This window comes from Tympanuchus pallidicinctus, unplaced genomic scaffold (assembly GCF_026119805.1).
Source record: "Tympanuchus pallidicinctus isolate F22 unplaced genomic scaffold, pur_lepc_1.0 scaffold3, whole genome shotgun sequence".
Taxonomy (NCBI): Eukaryota; Metazoa; Chordata; class Aves; order Galliformes; family Phasianidae; genus Tympanuchus; species Tympanuchus pallidicinctus.
Window position 1 is genome coordinate 48,732,633 of NW_026294747.1, and position 27,076 is coordinate 48,759,708.

At 42.3% G+C, this 27,076-nt stretch overlaps 2 protein-coding genes and 1 non-coding gene across 10 annotated transcripts in view; 2 read left to right on the forward strand and 1 right to left on the reverse strand.

The window, feature by feature from the left end:
• MOK (MOK protein kinase) overlaps positions 1-14,445 on the reverse strand; it is a 25,964-nt gene extending 11,519 nt beyond the window's left edge. For all 4 annotated transcript variants that reach the window (XM_052695853.1, XM_052695852.1, XM_052695851.1 and 1 more), the window contains exons 1-7: positions 14,369-14,445; positions 9,591-9,705; positions 7,971-8,060; positions 6,701-6,771; positions 3,880-3,958; positions 3,350-3,398; positions 1,980-2,158 (exon numbers count right to left, since the gene is read on the reverse strand). In XM_052695853.1, the coding sequence (XP_052551813.1) occupies positions 1,980-2,158; positions 3,350-3,398; positions 3,880-3,958; positions 6,701-6,771; positions 7,971-8,060; positions 9,591-9,705; positions 14,369-14,375 (590 nt within the window). In that variant the 5' untranslated portion in view covers positions 14,376-14,445. The remainder of the gene's footprint in view (positions 1-1,979; positions 2,159-3,349; positions 3,399-3,879; positions 3,959-6,700; positions 6,772-7,970; positions 8,061-9,590; positions 9,706-14,368) is intronic.
• ZNF839 (zinc finger protein 839) lies at positions 12,852-26,641 on the forward strand. 5 transcript variants are annotated; one of them, XM_052695843.1, is made up of 8 exons: positions 12,852-12,965; positions 16,943-17,866; positions 19,166-19,417; positions 20,113-20,205; positions 20,545-20,697; positions 22,215-22,355; positions 23,324-23,462; positions 25,267-26,641. In XM_052695843.1, exons 2-8 carry the CDS (start codon positions 16,982-16,984, stop codon positions 26,250-26,252), a joined length of 2,649 nt encoding a protein of 882 aa, XP_052551803.1. In that variant the 5' UTR covers positions 12,852-12,965; positions 16,943-16,981; the 3' UTR covers positions 26,253-26,641. The 5 variants fall into 5 exon arrangements, with proteins under 5 accessions (XP_052551803.1, XP_052551805.1, XP_052551802.1 ...); XM_052695845.1 differs by having other exon boundaries at positions 12,887-12,965; positions 16,946-17,866; XM_052695842.1 differs by lacking the exon at positions 12,852-12,965 and adding an exon at positions 15,544-16,143 and having other exon boundaries at positions 19,166-19,297.
• On the forward strand, positions 15,251-15,324 carry TRNAI-AAU (transfer RNA isoleucine (anticodon AAU)). The gene has a single exon. It is a non-coding gene; the product is annotated as a tRNA-Ile (tRNA).
• Positions 26,642-27,076: the final 435 nt, after the last annotated feature.

Here is a 27,076-nt window from a genome sequence, read left to right on the forward strand (position 1 = left end):
TCCTCCTTTTAAGTCAGCAAAACCGAGCATTCCCTTTTGCTGTGTACGCACATAGAAATACATATTTATAAGAAACATTCCATTCCTACACACAGGTTCTTTTCAAGCAGCAGCACTGGAGAGATGGTAATTTGAACTACATTCCTGAGCCTTATCCTCAGTTAATATAAAACTTGCAAATAGTCCTTGAAAACGTTGTTATCAATAGAGCAATCTGACTCAACAAGTTAGGTCCACCAACATTCAATTCTTGCATACGTTCCCTTCTTCCATGCAGGCAGAACATTTCATTTGGCACATTATTTTAAGAAATGCTTCCTCCTTAGCACCACTTGGTTCTTGAAAGCAAAACATTCAGCCCCCTTTGGAGAAGGGAAAAACTTCTATTAACTGTTGGTAAATTCAATCCAACAGCTGTCTGCTCACCTCTCTGAATGTCTTTGTAAGGCTTTGAGAGGAAGGAGAAAAAGAGATTTGATTCCTGTTGCACAGCAGTATCTCACAATTCAAGCAGGAGTGGGAGTGGCTTTTGTGTGAAAAAATGTCAAAAATGCACCACCTCGAAGTGCAACCTACAGCTGAAGGAATGACAAGTGCACAAAGGGAAGGAATCCTCAGCAATCCAGGACCGCAGGTTTATGAGGAGTAGAGAAGGGGAGAAGACTTGAAAGACAAATGTGACTGAGTACAATTAAAAGATTCTTCCAAAAATGTGGTCTCAAGTGTAGACTTTGGCAAATGTTCAACAGCAAACACTGCAAGATCCTCTTAAGAAGAAACAAACCTGTCCATAACTTCCTTCAGCTTGGCAAAGCTGTACTTTTGAAAATTCACCTATTTCCAAGGAACATTCCTCATTTCTTTCTGAACACATCTATTGGGTCTCTGGAAATATGCAGTGGTTGCAAAGACTGAAATTTGTTACATTAAGCTAAAATTAGGAGGAAATGTCTCATTTGCAGTGTGTAATTTTCTTGCACAACTTCAAAGCACACCAATTCAAACTGGAATGGGAAAACACGGCATTTTTAAAACATTTGTTCCCAATTTACTCTGCAAGAGAACCACCGCATTTGGAATTTTTCAGTTAACAGTTTTCTGAGCGAACGAGGACTGTTTCTGCAAGTTAGCAGCCAAAGCATAGGAGTTGTCATTTAATGTGATGGCAGCAGCTGCGCCTGCCATGTGGAGGAGGAAGGAGAAAAGCAAATGTTACCACTCCTGGTTGCAGCAGTGTGGGAGGAGAATAGAGAACTGCTGTTGTTGCTATGGCACAGAGATACTGGAGAAATAGTCATGGTGGTTGTTAGTTTTTTGTTTTCTGAAGACCAAGGACAATTTCACTGAGTTATGGTTTCATCATCTTTGATAATCCTATAGGACTGTAATCCATTGTTTTCTGGACACCTCCTTCACTGGAACCCAACTTGAAAACATCCCAGGACAGAAGGTTCTGGCATGGCTCAAGGGTCTTGAACAACCCTTCCTACACCAACTAGTTGTGCAAGGGAGTGCCTTCACTGATCTTCTGTGCTCACGGAAGTCATGAAAAAAGGGGAAAACCTGCCATCAAGTGCATGAACAAAGGCTGAGGATAACTAGTGATGCCCATGCCAGGACTTGAGCCGTACTTCAGAGACACGGCAGATAAAGTACAGTCCTGTGAAATTCAAATATGAAGGCAGAGGCCTGGGAGCAGGGGACTGTTCAACAACGTTATTCTCCTTGTAACTATTTTGTAATGGGCATGATGTTTTCCCAAACAGCTTGCTGCTTTACTACTGGCACAGTAAGGTGAATAGAGTACCAGACAAGGGATGATTGCTGCCTCATCAGCCCTGCAGACTGATCATGCAGTAAAGTTCCACGAAATGGTGGAAACAAAGACCAGATTATCTTTACCATTTGCTCCTTTTTTCAGTTATTTACCTTTGATTTTCCTGATATCAATAAGCAAGACCCTCCACTGAACACAGTACCTTGTGATTTCATAGAAAACACAGCCAGCACTCCATACATCCATTTTGTAGCTATAGTAGCCGTTTGTAAGCAAGCATTCAGGTGCTCGGTACCAGCGTGTGGAGATATATTCTGTGTATGGCTGCTTAGAATATATCGTCCTACAAGATCCAAAATCTGCTAACTTCAGGGTATTCTGCTGCAAAAATAAAGTATCTTGAATTTAGAAACACGGAAATATTCAGGCAAGGATTTTCCTGACACATTTGAAGTAGTCGCTATAAAAGAAATCACAGATTACTTAAAGAATAAAATATCAGAAAGCCCAAGGGGAGTGTTGTAGCAGTAAAACTGCATTTAAATAGCACACAGCTCCAAGAGTTGAAGAGATCTGTGTCCCACAGTATGAAGAACTGCTTTTCTACCTCATTAAAAGGCAGAGCTAAGAGTTAATTGAAAAGCATATGGACAGTTACTGAAAGGAAGCCTGCTAAATAGGACATCTGGATTAAGTGATTTTCTTTGACTTCTTGCGTTTAGCAGTGATGTAATGGATGGTTTCAGCTTCCTTTTGCAACAGTTCTTTCCTGTATGCTTCTATGATATAGAAAAGAAAAAGAAATATCTCCAGAAAATAAAGTTTCATCAACTGGATTATAAAATCCTTGTTTTACAGACATTAGCAAAACAACATTCTGGAACTGGTGAGAGAATAGATTTCAATGAAGAAATCATCTGAAAGCTACTATCTTCTGCTCTCTTCCTTAGGAGAAGCTTCCACTTAGAGATTAAACCTAGAAAGAAAGATGCAGAACTGAACCCCACTGCTCGTCTCTAAATAAACACAGAGGAAAATATACACGATTAAGGATCATTTTGCAGATTGGCAGAGAATTGTCATAGAATCACAGAATGGTTTGGGCTGGAAGGGACTTTTAAGATCATCCAGTTCCAATCTCCCTGCTAGAGGCAGGGTTACCTTCCCTTAGAGCAGGCTGCTCAAAGCCCCATCCAGCCTGGCCTCAGGGCTTTGACACATGAGCACGGACACAGGAAGCTCTAACACAGCTGATCTGCCTCAGGTTTGTGCTTGTTCCTTCATTCTGCTAGATTAGGATGAAGCATCAGAGGCAAATTTTTATGTAATTAATATGAATTATATAATGTTTATATATTTTTATATATAATACAAATATTATAATAAGATCATATATAGTTACAGTTATAGTTATAAGTATATAATTACTTATATAATATATAACAACATTATATATATATAAAATAAAAACTGTGCTTCTATTCCTAAGGAAGTATTACTTTCTCAGCATAAACAAAAATACACCAATACGTTTCATTTTCAGTTAAATATTCTCCACACAAAATGCATTACCTTTATTAATATGTTTTCTGGTTTCACATCTCTGTGAAATATCCCATTTCTGTACCAATATAAACACATCAGAGAGAAGAGTTCAGTGCAAAGATAAATACTATCGGTGCTTCCACTTATTTGTAAAACAAACAAAAACCAACCAAGCAAATCAACCATAAAGTAACTAACACTTCCATCAGCCCTACCAACAGCAGGGTAAAAAGTTAATTTTACCACCACAGTGGGACAAGAGCTGCAGGTATGGGAATGGGGAAAGGGTAAGTGGAGGAAGGGGAGGTCAAGCTTTCTACTTCTGCTCTCGTGGTTACAAAAGGATGGGAAGGGCCCCCACGCTCCCAGAAGGGCTTCCTGCAGCTCCCCTCAGGTGCTGGCAAAGCACTGGCACCAGCTTGCACCTGGGCAGTGTCCTTTTTTCACCCTGCAGCAGTCTGCTGCCTCAGGTATTTGTGTGGATCTACTTAGCAATGACCCCAAAATCAGTGAATGATGCATTTACCGCAAAGGTGTTGCTGTGCCTGGTCTCTTACCTATGTATGTGATCAAGAGATTTGCATAACTGGTACATGTAGTTCTTTATTTTTTTCTCAGATAATGGCTTTCTCCGTCCTAGAATTAAATTTCAAGTTGTCCAGGTCATTTTTAGCAAACAAGAGAATACCAGGAAATACTCTTCAGCTTCCAATAATGCACTGACATTACATTTCCAGTTATGTTATTTCTGTCATTTAAAGCTAGCTTTGTAATCCATTTTCCACTCAAATTCAGCCATAATTTAAATTTCAGTGAGAACCAGAGTAGTTGGGCTAACATAACTGTCAGTTCTAGTCTGTAAACAGCCTTAACTTTTACTGCCTGTTTTTCTTCCATTATCTGCATCTTCAAATTCTGACAGAACTCCAGTATTTCACTTCTAAAAGTCTGATTTCCTTTCTAAAAAAAAGTTACAGGCCTTCAGGTTCATGATTCCTATCCATCACCTCAAATTAGCGTGATGTTTAAATGTCTGTGATTCACTATTGACTTGCAAATTACAGGTTAACCCAGACACTGCTTGCTGTTGCACCATAATGACAGTTATAAAATGCATCTACTTTACAGAGCCCTATAGCAACTACTGGGCCTTTTTCTTTTATAGGCTCCAAAGGCCTTTTAATCTCACTGTAATACCTTTATATAATGCTGCAATGTTGTCAGCAGTGGCAGAAGTGATCACATTTTTGCAAACCAAAGCAGGTAGGCCTGTGCCCTCTGCCATCAGCGTGGGTAACAGGTGGGGCAGGAGGTGGGGACTCCAGTCTGCCTCCGTAATGCACTGAGCGGGATCAGCGCACGGGGCGCTGGAAACTGAGCACACTTACATCAGGAATGTCATATTCTTACCCCAGTGGAAAGAGATGGTGTTTCAACATCAGGATTTTTGCTGTCTTCAATAGAAAAGATGTTAAAAGATTTGGCCATTCAAACCAACTCTGATTACTGGTGGTATTTAAGAAACCAAACCTTCATGAAAAGAAGTCGTGCTCAGTTGTCTTTTCCTCTTCACAGGTCACTACTAAAATCTGGAGCAGATGCTCTTCTACTTTCAGATTTATCACTGCAGAAAGCTTACTGGGAAGCCATTACGAAGCAAGCCATAAGAAGGCAGCATTAGGAAGCTGCAGTCATTTTTCTTCAGAGCATCTTCCTCACCTCTCTCTGAGCCTTATTTACTCCCTCGTTTTAAATGACCAAAATGTTCTGACTGAAGCAAAGGCAAGGCTGGTTGTCACTGATACCCCCACACACTGAGAGCAAGAGAACGATGGCTTCATGTATGCACAAACAGCCTTAACTGAACTAACAGGAATCTGTCAGTGTAACAGAGAGAACGAAATGGTAGGCTCAACTTCTGCTCCATAGGAAACCAGTGATGCCTTCTGTGAAACACCAAAGTTATTTTCTGAAGCAAACAAACAAAGAAAACCTACCTGGAAAACAATCTTGGTGGTTTAAAATTAAAAACAAAAACCAACTAATTAACCAAACACTAAAACCAGAACACATTGAAACCACTAAAATAATTTCCAACTGTGTTCAATGCCTAAAATAGCAGGTTTTTCAAATTAAAAAACACACACACAGAGAAAGCAAGTGCTCTGGGGTAAAGAAAAAAATAAAGGCATTTAAAGAGCAAATCCATACATTCACTTTTTCCACAATTGTAGTATAGTTCCTAGAGGGGGAAAAAGGAAGTTTGTTGTTAATGTGCTGAACTAACTTCATATCAGTGAGGGCTCCTTCCTGCACTCAGCTACTCATCTGACTTAACTTCAAAAATTCATCATGGAAAAAAAAGAAAAAAAGCCTTAATAGAACCCACAATTATTCATGTTTGTTTCTTTGATCAGTGGAGTCAAACAACTCTATTTTAATCTCAGATCTGTAGCGATCTGAACACTCAGTGTCACAGATGCAATGTGAGAGCAAGTCTTTACTACTCTGAATATCTTCCTCACCTCTCTCTGAGCCTTATTTACTTCCTCATTTTAAATGACCAAAGTGCTCTGATGGAAGCAAAGGCAAGGGTGGTTGTCACTGATACCCCCACACACTGAGTTTTAAAATTAGAAACAAAAAAACCAACTAATTAACCAAACACTAAAACCAGAACACACGTGTTGAGTTACTTCAATGAATCACCCAGCCGTAAAGACAATAAAATTTTAAATAACTCCACCAAAAAATCCTCTTTGACTACTGAAATTGTAAGTAAGTGCCACTCGGTTATTGTAACCAACTCCTTTGGTGTCTACAGATCCTTTCTTACATCAGCTTTTGTTCCTTCTGTAGGAAGGTCCCTTCCAACCCGGGTGATTCTGTGATTCTGTGATTCTGAATGCTTCCTTAAGCCCTGTGGCATCCCACCTGCTTTCACAGCCACTTTCAGAATTCTTCACAATGGGTGTTTCCAGTGAAAAATGTTCACTGAAAAGCGGAGAAGTGTTACTGAGCGGCGTTTGAAACAAACCGCAATCATTTTCAAGTTGTTTCATTGCAGTCCTGACCTAACAAGAGCCTGTTCAGGTTGCATTTTTTGTTATATAAAGCCACTTTTTTTTGTAGTCAAGGTCGTTTCCAAGTTGTCATGTAAAGTTTGACTGCAGAAATAGAAGGGCGCTGACCTGACTCTTTAGAAACCTTCGGCATGCATCCATGCTTTAAACAACTGGGTAGATGAAAGAGAGTAAATCAGCACAGCACAAAATTTCACTACAAAATTCAGAACGTGGAAGAGTGAACAGAATATAATTAATTCCACTTTGTAGTCTACACAAGGAGAGTTTGTCTGCTTAAGCATATGCCACATACCTTTTATCAGCTCATAAATATTCATATCCATAAGTTCACATATCAGTGAAAGGCAGCCAGCTTTTTTATCACTGAAGAAACAGATTAGGAGACTTTAAACTAGAAATAAAATGTACATGTTGATTTCTATACAGTGTAGAGAAAAAGTAATTTAACTAGTACTAAAATGGACACTTTCAGCTCATGCTTTCATGCTTTCCAGCTTAGGCTCTGACTTCTCATACTTATAGTTCGCACTATCCAGAGTGTCTTCTGCAGAATTTAACTGACTTACTCTGCAAAGGTGTTGGAATGCTTTTTTTGAGCTACACAACACTGTTCAGTATCAAGAAATTTCCAGTAAATTGAAGTGATACAACCTTACAACAAGGTAGAAAACACACTGTGCCATACATGAAAATACTTTCTAGCTTGGTCATCAGTAGCGTGTTGAGTGGAAATAAGCATCTGACTGCAATCTCTGCTCACAGTTTAGGTAGATGATACTCTATCTAATACTTTATTTTCCATTTCACTGCCCTGTAGAGGCAGATGTCTCTTGGCCTTCCGTTTTTCTAAGAAGATAATTGCATTAAAGCACACCCCCCTGCAATGCTGTTAACCCTGACAACTACTGAGAGAGGGGACAATCAGCAATCCAGTTCACAGACAGACTGAGAAAGAGCTGGGTGAGCTGGTTGGCCATCTGGATGACGCTGTATTAACATCACAGCAGCTGAAGCTGAGAATTCCAGAGAGCTGCTGACATGACTACCAGCTTCTCATGTACTATTTGCAAAGGAGTATCTGTAAACCTACCTACAAAATGATGCTGCCAAATAGCTTCTCTGGATCCCGACTTCAAACCGCCAGGCCAAACCAAGATCCTTGAAGTATCAGGGCATATTTCAGCAAAGAAGCTCTGAGTTTGCCAAACCAAGAGTCTCCAGCAGACTCGGTGTTGTGTAGTTAAAGTAACTCAGTGGGTTTGGGACAAGGGTTCAAATCATCAGCAAGTATTCTATGTTACAACATGAAGTTTAGGTATGCTAGAAATACATCTAGCCTGTCATCTTAATACGGATATTGAAGTGTTTTTCAGATTGCTGCAAAAGACAGCGAGCTCTCATTTAACAAAAAACCACAATGACTTCAGAATTTGACAGATCTGCTGTTTTTTCTTTCTGCTGGAAGGAAAGGCTGGCTGAGCTCCTACAGGTTGCCTCTAGATCCAGAAGTTACCGCATGTTGCTTGAACAAAATAAGGAAGAAATGAATGAACCATACTTACAAAACAATTTCATGTAATGTAAGGATATTAGGATGTGGATTCAACCTCCTCAGGGCTTGTATTTCACTCAGATTATTCACTTGTTCAATACTAAAGTTGAATTAAAAAGAAAAAGAAAACTGACTTGCAATCAGAGACCAGATTACAATCGTCCTCCCCTGCCACGACTGTCAAAACTCACTTCACACTAGTTCTGAAACTGAACTTACAAGTGCAGCATCAGATAAATTGTTTGCCTGCTTTGTTTCTTTATGGAACAAATCAATAATCAGCAGATTATTGGCTCCATTCCTTCTTGCAGTCCAGAGCAGCTGGACTTACCTTAACATGATCAGTCATGTACTGTGCTCTAGACACCAGCTGCTGTGCCATGGACATAGCTGGCAGGAATGTTGTGACACATAATATGATGCAGTTCATTCTAAGCTGGCGTTAAACATTAAATCATACCAATTATTGCTCAGCATGCTGCTGGAAGTGACAGTCTAGCCTTGCCAAATTTAACATTTAAAATTCAGTTTGAACGTTAAGCAATTACATGAAAAATATATGCTATTCAGCTGTTGATTAATTATTTTGTTGCCTTCCTAAACTATAATAAACAACAAAACTACATGCTATAGAACCTCTGAGGAGGGAGGAGGAAACAAAGAGCTTTGCACACTGATAAATGGATCAGAAGAGGAGACATAAGCTTTTTCATGACTTTAAAGCTAAACACCAAGTCATGATTTTCCAATTTGAAAACAGGAGAAATGCTTTGAGTGGGCTTGTTCTGTTTAGAACACTTGTCTGTTTCTCGAAGAGTTTACCAAGAGAATTTGTCAGCCAATTCACCAGAGGGTTAAAGGCCTAAACAACATTAAAACCGTACTACGTGAGAACACAAGTTGGCTTGTTATTCCCTACCACTGAACTGCATACCTCCTGATCTTGATGGAGCTGAGCAGGTAGTTTCAGTACTCTTTTGATCACAAACTGGACAAGTCTGGTCAGTAGTAGGTAATGCATAAATGACCCAACAGTTGTTTAACGCGGCAGAGAATCAGAAGTCACATCATTAATTGAAGATATTTGGATTCTTTTGTGTTTGTTTGAGCTTACAGTAATTTTTTCACACTTCCACTTTTCCTTCTCTAAAGTTCTGAGACAGTAAACCGCTGACATTAGTGAAGTTTCACTTCAGAGCACACTGTCCTAATTTACGTCTTCTGTACCAACATGTCGCTCCCACTGCGAGCAGCAGGAAGTTAAGAGAGTTAAGTGAGAATAAGGTCAGTGACCCACAAAAGCAGAGTTGGGTGCATGCATATTTGAAGCAGAATGTCAAGTGAATGTCTCTGCTTCCACGTGGCCCCTACTTTTCCTGTTTAACCTTCCATCCAGCAGTGGTCAGGCAGCATTTGCTATAGTAGAGGACAACAGTTCAAGTACTCAAGGTAATAACCCCACTGCCAAATAGGAAGGCCCTTCATAATAAGCAGCAGAGATCTCTTCCTACACTGCGTGCAAACCTTTTTACTACACAAGTATTCAAAAACCTTCACTTAATCCTTATTTTTCATTTCCCCACTAGATTTCAGTCAGATACCCTGCAGGAGTAGAATTAGTTACGCATACCTTTTAAAATGTTGTTTCATGCATTTACATGCATAGTACTTTCCATCTCTAAGACTCAACATCTTCAGGACATCAGAAAACGTTCCCGCTCCTATCTTACAAACTGGTTTATATTCTAAAAACAAAAACACATTGTTTCACTTTACAGTAGAAATTGTTACAACGACCGCATAGTGACCCAGAGTAATTTGCTAAATTCTGACTACTGGAATCTTTTTTTAATAAAAGCTTGTTTGTTTTTTTTTTTTCTGTTAGCACAGAAAAAAACTTCTTTGAGAGGAAATATAAGGAATAACAGAAAACATTTTGCTGCTCACATTACATGAACTTCTGTTCCTGAAATACACTAACAAGGTTCAGGAGTAACCGTGCCTCCTCGCTCAGAGACACGATGCTCTCCACGTGGCACTTCTTATCCTTTCTTTCTGTTACAGTGCATTAGCAACTGAGGAATGCATTTATGCTTTGTGTCTTTCAGAAATGTATCATTTTCTTGAAAGGGTACCTTGGCATTGTTTCACTTTTTTCTTTTTTAAAGAAAAGTAATTACTGGTTTTAAAGCTTTATTCCCCTATTGTCTTCAGTCAAGAGTATCCAAGTAGGCCAAGAATAAGGCTTTACTTAAATATTCTCAGTCTTTTGCTCTCCTTCAGAACTGACATTTCTTTCCTCCTTTATTCTTCTCCAGCATTCTAATCAACTGAACCACTGACTGGTTCTCTTCACCCACCTTGTCCTCCTGTTTCCCTTTATTTATAGCACCCACAGATTCTACTCTTGATACTTCTTCCATTTATTTTACCTGTACAAAACCCAACTCTGCTAAGCTCTACGCTGCTCTTGCTTTTGAGCTAGATCCAAACCCAGGGAGGCAGAGCAGGATTCCTCCTCTACCCCATTGAGCCCCTCTGGGGAGTCGAGCAGCAGAGCAGTAACTCCAAGGAAGTGCAGCTGTCTGCATAAGCTGCCATGACAGCACGGAGCCAGGATGTGCTCTGCGACACTGCCCTCCCAGAAGCCTTCCTAACCTGATGGGAGCACTCCTTCTAAGGTCACTCCTCGATCAGATTCTGTCCTACTGCTTGGATTGGAGGAGAAGGGGATTTACTAGTGTAGATGTGGGTCATTTCATGCCAGTTGCTCTTTGTGGCCAAGAAGATTTCCAGATATGTTTAATTTACAAGCATAAATACAGCCTCACAGCAGAGAAAGCCTGCCAAGGAATTTTGCAGAGAGAAAAGTCACTTAGGCAGAGACATTCTAATGATGTTTTCCAACTAGCAATCAGTTTGTGTTGCCTTCACCTCTTTTCTCCTCCCCAAGCTTCGCATTTGTTAAAAGTCTTCTTACCTTGTGATGCAAGTGCTTACATTTTCATTAGCAGAAACTGTCCCCACGCAACCCCCCCTTTCTCCAACAAAGAAGCTTCTGGGAGAACTGTCATTTGCTTGACTTGTTTTTGTCATCTGCTGCTGAGGTTTTCTGATTATCACGCTTCATGCTGTTCCAGTGTAAAAAATACATATATTTCTTTGCCCAGATTTTCTTTAAAACCCAGTCCTCTCCATAAATTCAAACAGTCTTTTCATTTCCTACATTGTTTCCTCCCCTTTCCCCCTTAAACTCACAAATTAGGCCTTCTAATTAGAAAAAGAGAGGAAAACAGAGCAATTTAAAACCAATCACACAGTCTAGTGCTCTCTACACAATTATATATGGAACAATTACTAGAAGCAGAAATAGAATTTGAAAATCATTATGGGTAAAGGAGAAAATAGCAGAGACTCCAAAGTATGGGTGAGACCATGGGGTTTAGCACATGTGGCTGTTAGCAGAAACTGGGCAGGCAGTGCTTCAAGCAGGGTGATTTCTAATCTTTCGTGAGCTCTGAGGACCACAAGCAAGAAGCACATGCCCTCCTTAAGTTTTAATTTCCCATCTAAATAGCTAAATATAAAACAGGAGTCATAAAATCTAAGTCGTTAAATCCAACATTTCTAAAGAAGGTTTATCAATAGAGTTTTTGCTAGCAACTGATCTCCACTAAGACACAAACACAATGGCTGTGCTACATGCTCATACAGCAGCAGAGCCAATTTCCGTGGCAAAAAAATACCCAAGTAGCCATAAAAGTTGAGTTATGTGTTGACCAACTGAGCCATGAGCGATGCTGGGTGCACCTCTGGGAGAGCAGATTTAAGAGAAGGAAAACCAGCTGAGGAACTGCAGCCGGGAGAGAGGAGGGAGAGAAGCAGCTCTGCTGCCACCAAGGTGAGGCAGGAGGTGCTCCAGGCATGGTGCAGAAGCACCCTGCAGCCAGGGGAGGCCTATGGTGGAGCAGCGATGGAGTGTTATGGACTGCCTGCATTCCCTGTGCTGCTCCAGGGAAGGAGGGAGAAGAGGGTGGATGGGAGGAAGGTAGTTTTGGTTCTGGTTCTCATTGCTCTGGTCTGTTAGCAATGGGCAACAAACTGCATTCATTTCCCTATGCTGAGAGTGTTTTGCCCATGATAGCAATTTGTGATTAATACTCAGTCCTTATCTTGACCCTTGAGCACTTTTCCATCACCTTTTCTCTCTCTCTTCCTTTGAGGACAGGAGCGATAAAGCAATTGAAGCAATTATCTGCCCATTAGGTTGAAACCACCACAGGTCTACTTATTTTTACAATAAAATGCTGCAAGGCATGCAAAAAAAGATTATGTGCAAATAACAAACACCTGAGGAAAAGACTGGAAAGCCATCCTCTCCACCAGTGACAAGAATGACAGCTGAGAATCAGAAATGAAAATGGCATTAGTCAAAATGTTGTTTTTTTTGTTGATGCGTAAAATTAGCATGTAAACTCTTAACAAAGCAAGTCACTGAAAATGGGAGAGCCTTTCTCCTAGGGAGGAAATGGGAGAGTGATCGCACAACAAGTTATTGTTTAATGAGAAACTGAGAGGAACTCAGACATTATAAGAATAATGGCGTGATTTTACAGATTGAGAAGGAAAACAAATTAGACTTGCAGCATCCCAACAATTTAACACCAGTTTTGAAGTCCACAAGCCAAGATTTATGAAGATCCTTAAACATTCACTTCCACATAACCGATTCCTCAAAAGTGACTAGATGGCAACTAGTCTATAGGGGAACTGTTATGTCACAGCCCAAAATGATGATTGGGCACCTGGTGAAGGGGGTGGCTGGCCCAGGAAGCACAGGTGCAAGAGATTCATCTGTGCTTTCCATGTGACTGGAAGAGGTGGACCCAGGGTCCACACCTCCCTGGGCTCATTTAAGGGCTTTCCTTGGAAGGAAGAATGTCTCCTGGGTGAGGGCTGTCTGTTTAGAAGTGGTCTATAGCCAGAGATCTTCATCACCAGCTGGGTAAGTCAACTTTTTCTTGTATGTAATTATAGATATTCCTAATAATGCTTTGCATGGTATCGCAAAGAACTTATCAGCAGCAGTTTCACTGCCTCTAACGACAGACACCATTAAGCAGTAAATTATAGTAACTTCAAGCAAACACTGAAATAGAATAACCAGGTTGAAATATTTCAGTGTTAAGCTATGATGTTTAATACAGCTGCAAAACAAAACTACCAGTGAGTTTAGCTGAATTTGTGGTGAAGAGAGACAAGATTTTAAAATTTCCTGAGTGTTTTAAGACTGACTACTTTGAGGATTAAATTAAGCAAACAGTGTTTCTCTTGCTGATGTAACATCAAGAAATGCAGAAGACCTAATTCCCAATTTTTTTTTTTTTTTTTTAATTATTATTTTTTTAAGTGGCATCTGTAGCAATGCAGATGCTAACTAACCTTTCTTTCCTGGCTATTTCAGCATGTGTAGAGTCTAAGAGGCTTCAAATGATTAGAGAAGGCAGACAAGGATTAGGAAAATGGAATAAAATTCCATACAAGTCAACAAAATAAGGACTAGGATACACAAGTTATTTACAAGAATAAGTTATGGCAACTTGAACTAGTCTAACACCAGAGCTGTGGCCATGAGAATGGCAGAGAAGCAATCCTTCATTAGAAAGGCATTCTGGTGTACAAAAAGCTACAGGAGCCAGAAAGTAAGAGCAATGAAAGTTGTGTGAGTAATAGAATGCAAAGTCTGGGCCCATGTCTCTGTATCTAGAGAGCACAGAAAATCACCTTCAACTTGGAACTGAAGAATCCATTGTGAAGTGACAGAAAAGACAGCACTACAGCAGTCAATGGGGTGGTATAACACCTAAGGCATATATTCTGTTGAAATGAAGCTGAGGAAGAAAAAGCCATGGTGTTTAGGTGTAGTGTTAAGGCATGTGAGAAGGCAGAAATGAAGACAGCAATGGAAAGCTTGCCCTCGGGCACGGTCAGCAGGCTGTGACACTTAAGGCACTCAGTGACCTGCTGAGAGCGCGGGGCGTGACATGGCATATAGGAAGACCGAGGCCAAGCAATGGAAGGCACGGCTTGCAGATCGTGGTAAAAAAGAGGGAACTCGTGATTTCTGCAAAGGCAATTGGAGAGACTGGGAGGCGGGCAGGCCGCTGCTCTGCAGAAACGTTCGTTAGCAGGCCGGGCGTGCAGGAGAACAGCATTATCCAGCAGCAAGACGAGGAAACCTCGGGGCTGCGGCCTCCGGGGCCTCAAAGCACCGCCGCCGCCCCGGCCCCTTAGCAGAGGTTGCCGGCGGTGCCGCCTCCGAGACGCCCGAGCCCGCGCTGCGATTCGCGAGGAGCCTCCCGCCCTCGGGTCGAGCGGATCCCGCCGCCCTCCCCCGCAGCCTCTTACTGTTCATCCTGCGCTCGCCTGCGGGTCCCCGAGCCCCGCCGAGCCGTTCCCTCAGCGCGCCATGTTGTATTCCCGTCGCCTTGGCAACCGCGCAGGCTCTGTCCACCCGCCCCGGGCTTCGGCCTCGCGCAGGCGCAGTGCGAGAGGCGGCCGGCGCTGCCCCGCCGGCTGCGCGTGCGCCGCAGGGCTGAGGAGGCGGGGTGGCGGCCGGGCGCGGGGTTGCTCCGTGTGGCGTTGTGCCGCTCTGTGGGATGATTTTTCTCCTCAGGCGTTCTCCCAGGATGGAGGGAGTCTGTGAGCGGTCTGCGCAGCCCTCGCTTCTAGCTGAAAGGCGTTCCCTGATGCTGAATGCCGCACCTGTAGCTCTGGTTTGTGCCGGGCGCTACTGCGCCTTTGCATCCCAGCATCTATCTTCGATGGCCGCCTGATCCCTAGCGGCTCCCGCCTGCCACTGCAGGCTGTAGAACGCAGCCCGTTACAGGTGTGCGCGCCGCTGGCTCGCAGTGGGTGGGAATGGCATCGCTGAGGGCGCCCGGCTCACACCGAGTCGTACCGAGCGTAGCGCCCGCGCTCCGTTCTTTGGTCGCATCCTCCAACGCAAGTGTTCTGACAAACCCTGAAGGGGTGCTCCTGAAATACGAAGCAATTGCTGCTGAAAGGAGCTGCGGGCGGCACAGGCTTGCAAGCTGCAAAAAATACACTGAGTTGGTGTTTTCCATGCTTCCTAGGGAGGTGAATCTGTGGCACCCGGGTCTCTGCGCATCTCTCTCCCATACTTTCTAGTTGAAAGAACTCTTCATCTGTAATACAGCTATAAGGAACTGAACACACTTGGGGGCTAAATCCCTTTAGGGGCTGAGGGAGAAGCGTTTCGCACCACCGGGCCGGTTAGCTCAGTTGGTTAGAGCGTGGTGCTAATAACGCCAAGGTCGCGGGTTCGATCCCCGTACGGGCCAGAGGGTGATGCAGTTTTTGTTACGTTTCTCACCCCCCCCCCCCCAGTACTGTTTCGGTTCAAAGCTGCGTGCGCTCTTCTCCCCCTTCCACGTCACGCCGTCGTCGTTTACCTTCGCACGTCAATCAGGTTCCAGAAGCGCCTCCGCAGCTTTTTGCCCCCTCGAGGCCGCCGTCGGTACTGTGCGGCCCCGCCCCGGGGGCGCCATTGGCCCGCGCGCCGCCGATGCCCTGACTGCGCCCCGCGCCTCCGAGAGCCGCCCGGGGGGGGTCGATGCGGCTGCCGCCCGCTGACGCCTGCCAAGATGGCGGCTCCAGAGGAGGGGGGCACCGAGGCGCAACCGCGTCCTCCTCCCCCGGCTGAGGGCGAGCCCCCCGGAGCCGCCTGCGAGGAGGCGACCCTGGGCGCGGCGGCGGCGGCGGCGGCGGCGGCGTTGGAAAGCGGCGGCCTCCCGGCCCCGGCAGAGCTGCGGGCGGTTCCGGAGAAGCCGGCTCGGAGCTCGGCCGCTCAGGAAGGCGGCACCGTCCTCTACGCGCGGGCGGAGGGCGCGGGGCCGAGCGCGGAGGAGCAGCCGCCCTCTCCGTCCCGCCACTCCGCCACGCCTCTGGCCCCCGCGGAGCTGCGGAGGGTGATCGAGAGGGTGAGCAGGGCCCGGGAGCTGCGGGAAGCGTCGCCGCCGCTCCGGGACTGCGGCCCCGAGCCCCCCGCACCGCCGGCAGCCGTCGTGCAGAACGCGGCCCTGCAGCTGCGGAGCGTGGCCCAGCGCGTGGCCCTGCAGCGCGGCGCGGCACCGGCGCCCGCTCGCCTCCTCCCGCGGCAGGTAGGGCTCCGAGGAACCGCCTGGCTCTGGGGCGGGAAGGAGGTCTTAGCGCGGCGATGCGGCGGCACGGGCTGCATGGGGAGGTGGGGGAATCACCGTCCGTGGAGGTGTTCTCCGGGAACCGCGGAGAAGTGGTGCTGAGGAACGTGGTCAGCGGGGACGGGCTGGGGTTGGACTGGGTGGTCTTAAGACATCTCCAATTTTAATGGTTTTTGACCCCAGGGTAAGGCAGGTGGTTGCCTGCTCCCTTGGGGGAGAGGAGCTGGTGGAGGTTGGGCAGAGCTAAGGCAGGAACTTAGAAGAGGGGAGAATAGGAAGGAAGGGATAAGAGGAAGCATGAAGTGTGTTGTACTGGTCGTCATAAAGTTTTCTTGAACAGAGCACTTACTGCTGTGTATTCTGGGTCTGGCGTTCGGCCTGCATCATGTTACAAGCTGTAGTTCTCCTGCATTTGTTTTGGTAAAGGTTACAGATGTGCCTGGGTGATAGCAGTGCTGCTGTCCCAGAACCAGCCTGCTTGCAGGAAACAGTGCTGCGGTGTGACCTGGGAGACTTCACATGCTTTAGTTGACAGCAGTTACATTGCTGAACATGCAGGAAAGCCATAGCTTGAAGGAAGAGAATCTGTGCTCTGACATTAAATCAGTGCTTTGATGCTTTGAAATGGAAATTGAATGATGTGTGCTCATTTCTTTATGCCTTCCTTTAAAGGTATATACGTGTCATATTGGTAAATACCATGTTCATCTAACAAATGCGGTATTTGTGTAATCTCAGCTCTTCCTTTTTTCCACAAAAGCAGCTGGAAGCCATTTGTGTTCAAGTTCAGCCAGGACAGATGAAGGAAACAGAAAAGCCAGTGCCATCCTTGGCACCAATCCAGTCCAAAACTGTAATGCTGAGTCAGTCTGTTGGTAGAAATTCTAGCATGCCAGGACTTGGCATTATTAATCCCCAGATAATTAAGATGCAGCCTGTTACAGGACCTGAGCAGCAGCAGCAGCAGCTTTTCCTGCATAGTTCTTCTGAGTCTCCAGTTCAGTTGCTTATGCAGAAACCTTTGCCGTCTCATGGATCAGTGCCTGTGAACAAGATTCCTACAAGTAAGGTGCTAAACGGACAGAAAACTGCACGTGCCACAGTATCACCTGCGAGGTCTTCAAATATTGCAGCCAGCTCAACAAACACTCTGATGCCATGCCTTGAAAAAAAACAGAAAGATGACAAGCTAAAAAAGTCTTTGAAAGTGAAAACTCGTTCCGGACGGATTTCACGCCCTCCAAAGTACAAGGCTAAAGATTATAAATTCATTAAAATGGAGGATTTGGCTGATAGTCATCAGTCTGATTCCGACGACTACTCTGAGCTGATTATAGAAGATGATGAAGAGGGAAAGGTGAAGGGAAAGGATGCATTGTTCAATTCTTCAAATTATAATCTGAAACCCAAAATGTTTAAGTGTCAGACTTGTGAAAAGTCCTATATAGGAAAAGGAGGATTAGCAAGACATTATAAACTTAACCCTGGTCATGGACAGCTGGAGTCTGTACCTCAAAAAACACCCTTGAATAAACCTAATGGAAGCATATCTGTGGACAATCTCTGCGGAATAGGAGAGGAAATTATGAGTCCAGTGCATTTGAATTCCATTGCTGTCACTTTAAATAATGAAAACGCACTACCTACCAATTTGGAAGAAACTGCTGGCTCACAGGTTGAACAGGTAAAGTGTGTTACAGCTGTCAGTTTTGTAGAAATCAGAAGGGCAGATTAATAGCTGCATACTGCAGTCATTCATCTGAGTTCCCACTGACAACAGTGTTTTTTTTAAGACTGAAGGTAGAAATTTAAATACATGTGAATTCACTTGTACGTCTTGTTAGTGAAACATACAAGTCAGTACTGCTCAGTAATATTTACTAATATGCAAACTTAGACACACTGCTGATTAAAATGCTCATAAGAGATGACAGCTCATTTTCTTTGAAATTGCATCAGGAATAGTGTTCCTGCAGAGGCACATAAAACATTCCCTGCATGATTGTTACTGGATTTCCAACATACGGTCTGCAGGTCTGCATTAATAGCCTTTTCTTGTCCACTCAGAGAAGAATGCTAACATTGATCGTGCTTTTTGCATGGCAGACAGCAAGGCATCAACTACCTTATCAATTTCTGTTACTGAAATAGAGGATTTTCTGTGGTGAAACTTATTTGGAATCAGAGTGGACTGCAACTCTTCCTAGAGCAAGTCTTGAAAGTGAGGCTTAGCTTACCTCTGTGAACTGAGTACTTTCATCTTGACTCTCTGAACTGGAAGCCACCGCAGTGGCATTTTTTGTGATGTTTTAAGCTTGCCAACTCAAAGCTCCTCTTCCAAGTTACCTCCCAACTAACACTTTGTAGCAATAGCTGATGCCCTTGTTGATGCAGTTGTGTAATCTTTTAGATGTAGCAGCGTCCCATTTTTTACTTCTATTGGTAAAACAGAAGTTGTCAGAAATATGAAAATTTGCAGGTCAGAGTTCCAGTGCAGCAAATACCACCCTCATTCCCTGCACTATTCTGTCATCTTTGGAAAAAGAGAGAAGCACAGAATACTGAACTCAGTTGTCTGCATTATTATGTATTTGTTTCCCTGTGCAGCATTCATTTCATGCAAGATGATGGAAAATCTCCTTCAGACTATCTCAGTACTATTATTGACTGCTAGATTGCTGTAGTACCTGCAGTCTTTAGCTGGAAAACCCCATTTCTCAAAGTTTGTACTGTAACTCATTGCTTTAAACAGTGTTCTTGCTCAGGCAAAGAGGTTTTCTAGAAAGAATATCAGGCTTACCAAAGCTGGTACACGGATAGGTAGAGGAAAACAAATGAGACCTATGCTTGTATTCAGCCTTGCATTTGTTTAATACCCTATTTATTTTTTGCCCAGACTAAGAATTTCATTATAAAATGATGCTGTACTTAAAGCACTGTTTAAAATGATGAAAAAAGGCTTTTATTTTTTCTTTCATTTAAGACTTGTAAGTCTGCAGAAAGCAGAAACCTGTTGGCAGAACAACAGAATGAAAGCAGTTCAGGACAGCGGGGGCCCATAACAGCAAAAGGACCTGGAAGACCCAGACGACCGAAGAGACGCGGTCGACCGAGGGTGGGTGGAAGATCCAGGTGTTCTGGGAGGCTTAGCAGACCTGGTCAGTCCCCTTCAAAGTCCCTTAGTGGTGTGTCCACAGAGCGCAATGTATTCAGAAGAAGAGCTAGGTTAAAAGAGGTATGGTTCTCTTCTGCAATTATTTCATAAGTATCTTTTTTTTCCCCGTCGTTTTGGTTTTAGTTTTTGAATCAGTGCAAAGATTCGTTTTCAGAAGGATTGACAGTTGGCATTCCTGTTCACTGATAAAAGCCTAAGGCATTTTCTAAGAAGAAAATATTAATAATGGCTTTTAAGGGGAGAAAAAAGGGAAAATGGGAACTCTGTGGAAAGTCTGTTTGACATGTAGATGTACTCTTGCTTTTTTTCTGAAGAATTTCTTCTGAAGAAGTTGCTGGCTACTACTGTGCATCACCTCTGTTCCTTTTCTGAGTTTGCAACGTTTATGGGACTGAGTGTTATCTGTGAACATGGGTAGTAACTGTTTTGAGGTATTTCTCATCTCCTCTTTTGGTGTTACATTTGCATCTATTCTCTAAGCTGCATAAACATACAGTATGTATGCCCATGTATATCCTCCCCTCCAGCCTTCTTCCAAAAGGCAAACCTACTTCTAGGCTGCATTTTTTAATAGCGACTGCTTTATGGGACTGAGAGTCTGTCTGTTGTCTATTTGAAACAGAGAAAGAAATCGCTGTAGTGTAAGGTAACTTCGTGTATCCTACAGAAAAGCAGCACTATTTTATTTCTGAACGTGGGCTGCATTACCTTTGTAGGCTACTTTGCTTTAATAAACTCATTATGGCTTTTGACAGCTAATACAACAATGTGATAATGAAGATTTGATGGAGCTGGTTCTCCCACGTCTTACAGAGCTTGTTACAGTGTATGAATTCCTGTTGATGAAGGTGAGATTACTATTTTATCTTTTTAATGTAAATATATTATTTTAGGGAGGCTTTCATTGATATACAGAAAAAGATTCCATGAGTAATGCATCTGGTTTTTCTAAGTTAGAACTGTGCAGAACGTAGATGTTCTAGATATCACTTCAGTTTTACACAGGCAAAATGTTGATGGGTCTTATTGAAAGTCTGAAACTCTGCTGCTTGGTTCAGTGGTGTTTCTGAAAATTCCATAGTCTTGATTTGACTGATAGTATTTTTAAACACTGAACAAAACAAAAGATTTTTCTTTCATGCTATTTGAAATATATAGGGGGAAACAACACATTTCTTCTCTTCCAGGTTGAAAAAGGTTGTCCAGCCAAAGCTTACTTCCCTAATGTGTATAGAGAATTTGAAGAGTTACATAATATGGTAAAGAAAATGGCTTATGATTACCTCAGTAATTCTGATTTTCTGAGCTGCCAGCAGCCAATTCAAATAAAAGATGCTAAGGTAACAAAATGTTCTCCTTGGAACTGGGATTTTTTTTTTGTCTATTTTTAGATTATTTTTTTATAGTTTCTCTGATAAATTTTTTTTATCCTGGTAAACTTGAACAAAGCATGTTTTCTGATGAGCAAAAGTGGTAGTGTTTAAAAAGTACAATAACCAAGCAAAGAGAAAAAGAAATCCATAATGAAACTACAGTTCTAATATGTGACAGACAACATATATAACTAGAAATATATATAAGACGATAACGTCAATTCTAGCAGTGCTGATTTCTGATACCTGTGTATATTTAGAGTGCCATGGAGCTGCACATCCCTGCAGGGTGTGTTCAACATTAGAAGTATATTGTGGCATTTAGTTAGGAGGGAAGGGGCTGTATTTAAAATGGGCGACCTTGATTTAAAAGGATCCGTGGTTTCATTGCAAAATGAGCACAAACTGAATGCTTGTGTGCAGTTCAGTCATACTGGCAAATACAAAAGTTAGAGAATAAATTAATGAAATCACAAATTGCTCTTTCAACAACTGCAGATTCATTGTATATGCAGTTGTGTCTAGAAAGACTTTTTTTGTGTGTTATATGGATCTGTTTATCCTTTACTTAGTCTGTGTTCCTTCTGATTGGAATAAAATAGATCTTTGTACTTAATGTATTTTTGTTTTCCCTTCTCTGTTTCCAGTATCAAAAACACTACTTTCCATATTGCCTCCAACACAATTTCTAATGATGTGTTTGTTAGGGTACCTGCGCACTGAACTTGCAACCACAATGAGCAAACATACAGAAAACTCAGAGTAGAAGAGATAGAGAGAGAATGCTGGCTCTTACAATAATCCCAGTTAAGAAGCGAAATCCTGTGTGGGCTGTTAGTAGCAGTTAGTATTTCTTCTTTTTTTAATTAGTCACCATGTTCACTCTATGTACTGAAAAACTTCCCAGATGTACTGCCTGCTCATCTGGCTGTTTTGTAGCCGATTACCACTAATGTTTCTGTTTGCAGTAGTGAAGATGCACCGAGTAAAAGGATGCTGTTGATGCTGTCAGTCCCAAAATGGAACCTGTTTCTTGTTTTCTTCAGTTTCAACATGCCTTTTTAATATAGAATTTGCTCTTTAGAAGATAACAGCCCAGAGAGGTCGTATCATAGCATACCTACATAAAGATGAAAAGAGAATGTGGAAAATACATACAAGCTTCTAACAGATCCTTTAAAATAGGAAGACTTAAATGTTGTTTTTTTTTTTCAAGTAATGAAGAGCCTACACAGAGTTCTGTATTAAGCTCTGCTCTTAGTAACCATTCCTGGATTCTATATATAACCAGTGTCTTTGAGTTCACCTGTTAATATTCACTTTAAAATATTCTATTAATCCGGAAGTTAGTAGAAAACATAGCAGGTTAAATACTTAATTGAGCTGCCAGACTGAAATTCTGTACTTGTAGTTCAGTTTGAAGAAATATATTGAGATTGGAGAGACTAACTTTCACTTATTTTTTCCTGTAACTGTTTGTACAGGTTGCCGAATCTCTAGGAATTACAGAAATAACCTCTGGCGAACAAAAGATGCACGGTGTAGACTCTTGTTCACAGTGTATAATTAAAATGGTTAGTGAGCAAGTGCCTGTGGAGACACTGGGACAAAAACGGTTTGCTGAGGTATGGAATGCTTTTGTGAAAACTAAAAATGGAACCAGAACAAATTGAAGCTTGTTGAAATAGATACGTTTTTAGAAATCACACTAGTATTATCTGACCTGTATTAAAGTGAGGGTTTGTAAATACCCAAGTGAATATTCTACTGTGGTGTCACAGCAGAGCATGTGAACTAGCAGATTAAAGATGTACTTTGCATTAATGCTCTGTAATACTGGAGACAGAATCTCAAAGGTTAACATATAATACCACGATACAGAGAAGAATCCTGTTGATGTGGCAGTAAATGGGCCCCATGGTAAGAAGGATCCTCAGATTCTATAACTTCTCTTACCAATAAGATCTTACCTATAGCAGGTTCGTGCACTGGGGAAGCTTTTGCACTAATAATTGGTTGGTAGAGGTACGTGAAAACAGTTGCTTTCTTTCTAACAAGTCAGTTTACCAGATTTGGTTTCTTGAAAGCTGGAGCAGGCTGTGCTCTATTTCATTTTCTTGAAAGTCATATCCTTGTGGTCCTTTCCCTCAACTGTTCTATGTAACCTGGAGTTGTTTCTGGTGGCGGACAAACAAGATTAGTACTCTTCCATTTTCTGCCTGTGGTTAGATTAGTACTGATCTGTTCTTCATTAAGCCAACAATGCTGGACAAGTTGTTCACAGCTGTTTACTGAAGTCAGAGAGAGTTTATGGCAGGTGTCACGCAATACAGCTAACACCAAAGCCTAGAGAGAAGCTGTGATATTAACACTAGGCTGGTTTGTTTCTACCAAATATCAAAATCTATCAGTAGTATTTTGGCAAAGTATGAGAACTGTGTTTAAATTCTTTCTGCTCAGGAAGTTCTTACTTCAATGCAAAATCTTGTTTTCAAGGATAGTACTGCTGTGAAGTGCCTAGTTAGCTTGTTTTCTTTTCCAATGTTGTGAGCTGTTATGGTGGCAGCCAGTTAATTATCTCTTGTATTGACAGAGCTCAGGGGAGGAACTGTTGCCATCAGCCAAAAGGACCAAGTTAGAAGACGTAATGGAGAATGTGAATAATGCTTATTCCAGTCAAGATGAAGTGAAAGAAAAGAGTGGAAATTTATGTGCACTCTTTGAAAAAGATGGTAACCTCTTCATGTTTTCCAATTCTGTTGTGTTCACGGAGGAGCTGAACGAATCTTTGTTCTTCAAACTACTGTGGTTTTTGTCCTACGGTTTCATTTCTCAGCTTGCTTCCCAGGTTCTTCAAAAGCAGCTTTTTTACTGGGAAGTCCTCACTGACAAGAGGGGAAGTTAAGAATGATGCACAGCACAGCAGTAGCTCAATTCTAAATGCACAGTAATGTGTATATGGATATTACTGCAGCACTGGGAGAATAGTACTTTCTTCTGCCATGTGCTTCCTGCCCGCTTCCTGTCTGCAGTGTCCCTTAGAGTGGTGACAGTGCACAACCTTTGTGTTAGCAGTGGGAGAGCAGTAGAAGAGGAGCAGTGTGCATGTCCTTCCTGCTGCCTGAGTGGACTGCAGGGGTGGAATCATCTGAGCTTTGTGGACCTGGGGGAGGGGAAGAACTGGAGGTTATCCTGTATCCCAAGGCAGGTGCAGGAGCTAATGACTGGCACTAAGACAGTATTTTTTGTGATGGTCTTCGGGCACATGTCCTTTTTTTGTCTTTACTCCTCTGGCTCCTCAGGTTGGCAGGCAAACAGTAGGTTAGAGAAGAAAGCGAGATTGTTGCCACCTGTAATCTCCCCACACTCCATTGGTCTTTAATCTGAAAGCATTTCACTATTCAGAGGCATTGTGTTCACTGTCTTGAAGGATTCCAGCCCTTACCCATCTCTAGTAAACTGTGTACCACTTCCATCTCTTTGCTTTGTACCTATCTTTTTGATGTTGCTATGAGCTGCTTTTCTTTTGCTCTTTGCGTGTCTTTGTTAGTGGTTGCTTTCTTGTTTGGTTTGTTTTTGTGTTGTTACCCGCTCCCCCATTCCACTTCACCCCTTCAGTTTAATTTTGTTTCTCTGAAAGGCTCTCTGCATGACAGTGCTTATTTCTCCTTATCATACAGTTTTCTTCTGAGCTATGAGGTTGTGGGTTAGGTTGTTTTTGTTTTAAGAGAATTCTGTTTCACTTGCACAGGCTGGTAGGCTTCTGTTAGTTTGCAGTACAAAAAGTTAAAATAATCCTTTTAGAGTTGTTAGGTTTCCTTTTTTGTGCCATGATATCTTCCATAACAAAAATTACCTTTGTTCCTTTTGATCTTCAGTTATAAAAACAGGCAGCTCAATCTCCTGCTACTTAGCCGTTATTGTTCAGTTCCCTGCTGTGCTTGAGAGCCCTTAGTCCAAGTCATACAAGTGGCAAAACAAACTAAATTCCTGTTGTTTTGCCCTTTCTGTCTCAGGCTGAGCGTGGTCCTGAATCTGCTAACACAACTCATTAGCTACACACTAATTTGACTTCTCTGAATCTTCAAAAGCTTGACTTGTCAACAGAATTTTAATCAAAGTTTAAAAGCTTCAGTCAGTTTATTAATGCTTATGAGGATGAGCAACTGACAACCTTGCGCCATGTTCTTTATTGCTTAATGTTACTGGCTGTATGCCAGATGGGGAAAAAAGATAAATCTGACTTTCACCCCAGGCTGTCTTCAAGATTAACAGGAAAAATGCTACTTCTATTTAAGGCTCTTTCGTATTGAAATACACAATAATATTTCACTATCCAAAAAATACCTTGAGTATTGTTATGCTGGCCCCCTCACTCCAAAGTGCACTGAAACTGTATAGAAAATGCTTCAGGCTTGCTAATTTGAGGGAGGAAAGCAGTCTAGCATTTCCTCCAAAATTATCACTGAAAAAATAATGTTTTGGACAAGTAGTGTTAGACTACCCAACAAAACTATATTTCTTCCAACTTTTCAGGTCTTAATCCATTAAATGGAGAAATCCTGCTTTCAGAAGACAGACATGTCACTTGCTGCACAACTGGAAGCATATTACCTGCAGAGGAGGAACATAATTTACTTGTTGATTCAGAAGTTAGAATCAATGCTGAAAATTCAGGTACCTTCTCTCAGACTGTGGAAACGAGGATAGAGTATTCCCAACCTGTAGATGGGCAGGGACCAGGTATTTCGGTTGACACATCTTTGCTACATACTGAAATTGTATTGCCTGTAGAAGCGGGAGGTGCACCAGAATTAGCTGAAGTACATTTGGTGAGTCAAAGCACAGCGGGAGGACTGTCAGCTGCTGAACCCTGCAACTCTGTCTCAGAGCATGCAGTGGGCATTCGGAGCACTGACTTGGCAGTGAGCGAGGAAAATGGTCTCAGTCAAAAATGTCAGACACCGCAAGAAGAAAACCAGAATTTTGCTGTGAAAGGACAATCTGAACAACTTCATGACGCTGGTATGGCTGAGATGCAGGAAATGGAAAAAGCTTTTTCAACACATGTGCCAATAAATTATCCACACGGTGCTCAGGCTGAGTTGCACCAGAATCCTGTTCAGGAAACCATCCTGTCTGCTGGTGTGAACCATGACTGCGCTTATAATAACATGAGTGAATTTTCTTGTGGGACAGAGGAACAACACGAGCTGGAGAATGCAGTTACTGTAGATCAAACTGTAGCTTTTGAGATTACTGATGAGAGCCATGACTTCTTGACTCAGGGACATGAACAGATTTTTATTCAGACTTCTGATGGGCTTATTTTGTCTCATCCCAATGCTGCTGTTTTGTCTCAGGCAGAAGGTATTGTTATTGTAACTGATTCTGATGGTACTACAATGCACATCCGCACACCTGACGGGATACCTTTGGAAACTGTGGAAGCACTACTGGCAATGGAAGCAGATGGCCAAAGCGAAGATGTTCTGCTCTCACAGAGTGAATTGGAGCCATAAATCAGAATACTACACAGTCTTTCTTCTGGGAAAGACTGACTATATAAAATGTATATTTTTCTAATGTGAATAGTGAGATAACTGAAATTTAACTTATTTGTAAACTGTTTCTATGCCCTATACTTTTTATAACTTATGTTTATAAAAATCTAAAACAATTGCAACCAAAAATTCTGAAATTAACATTGTTCTCCTTGCTTTATATGTTGGGGGGGTGGGTAGAAAGTGGAAATCTGGCAATCCTAAAGCTGTTGCACTATTCCCGTTTGTTACGCAATTCCTTTTCTCTCTAGCCATCTAAAAATGCAGTAAGTTGTACTGCTTTTTGGCAGTGATGTGCTGTGTACTGGCAAACTGTGTATGGGTAAAATAAAAGCTATCTGAAAGTATGCATTTTCTGTGCTGTTGAGATTACAAGAAGACTGCTGTTTTGCACTTTCTTAAAGCTAGGTTGAATACATCAGCATCTAGATTTGGCATGCACAGCTCCGCCTGGAAAAATGGGGCTTTCAAATACAATCCATGCTTGTGCACTCCAGGAACAATGTGACAGCCCAACTGATCTTTATTTAAATAGCATTAGGCTGTGTGTGCACTGAGTTAGAGACAAAAATAGCCTCACACAAGAATTGATTTGTACTGAACTACTGGCAATGTATTCAAGTATTCTCGCTAATGGTCAGCTGTGCATTCAGCACTTACTGCTACTTGGACAGAAAAGGGAAGGTTCAAAACTACTGAACTTCTTTAACAGGATAACAAATCCTTTTTAACTTTTAGGGCCTGGTGGTCTCTTTTAATTCTTAGATTTGTATTATCTTTTT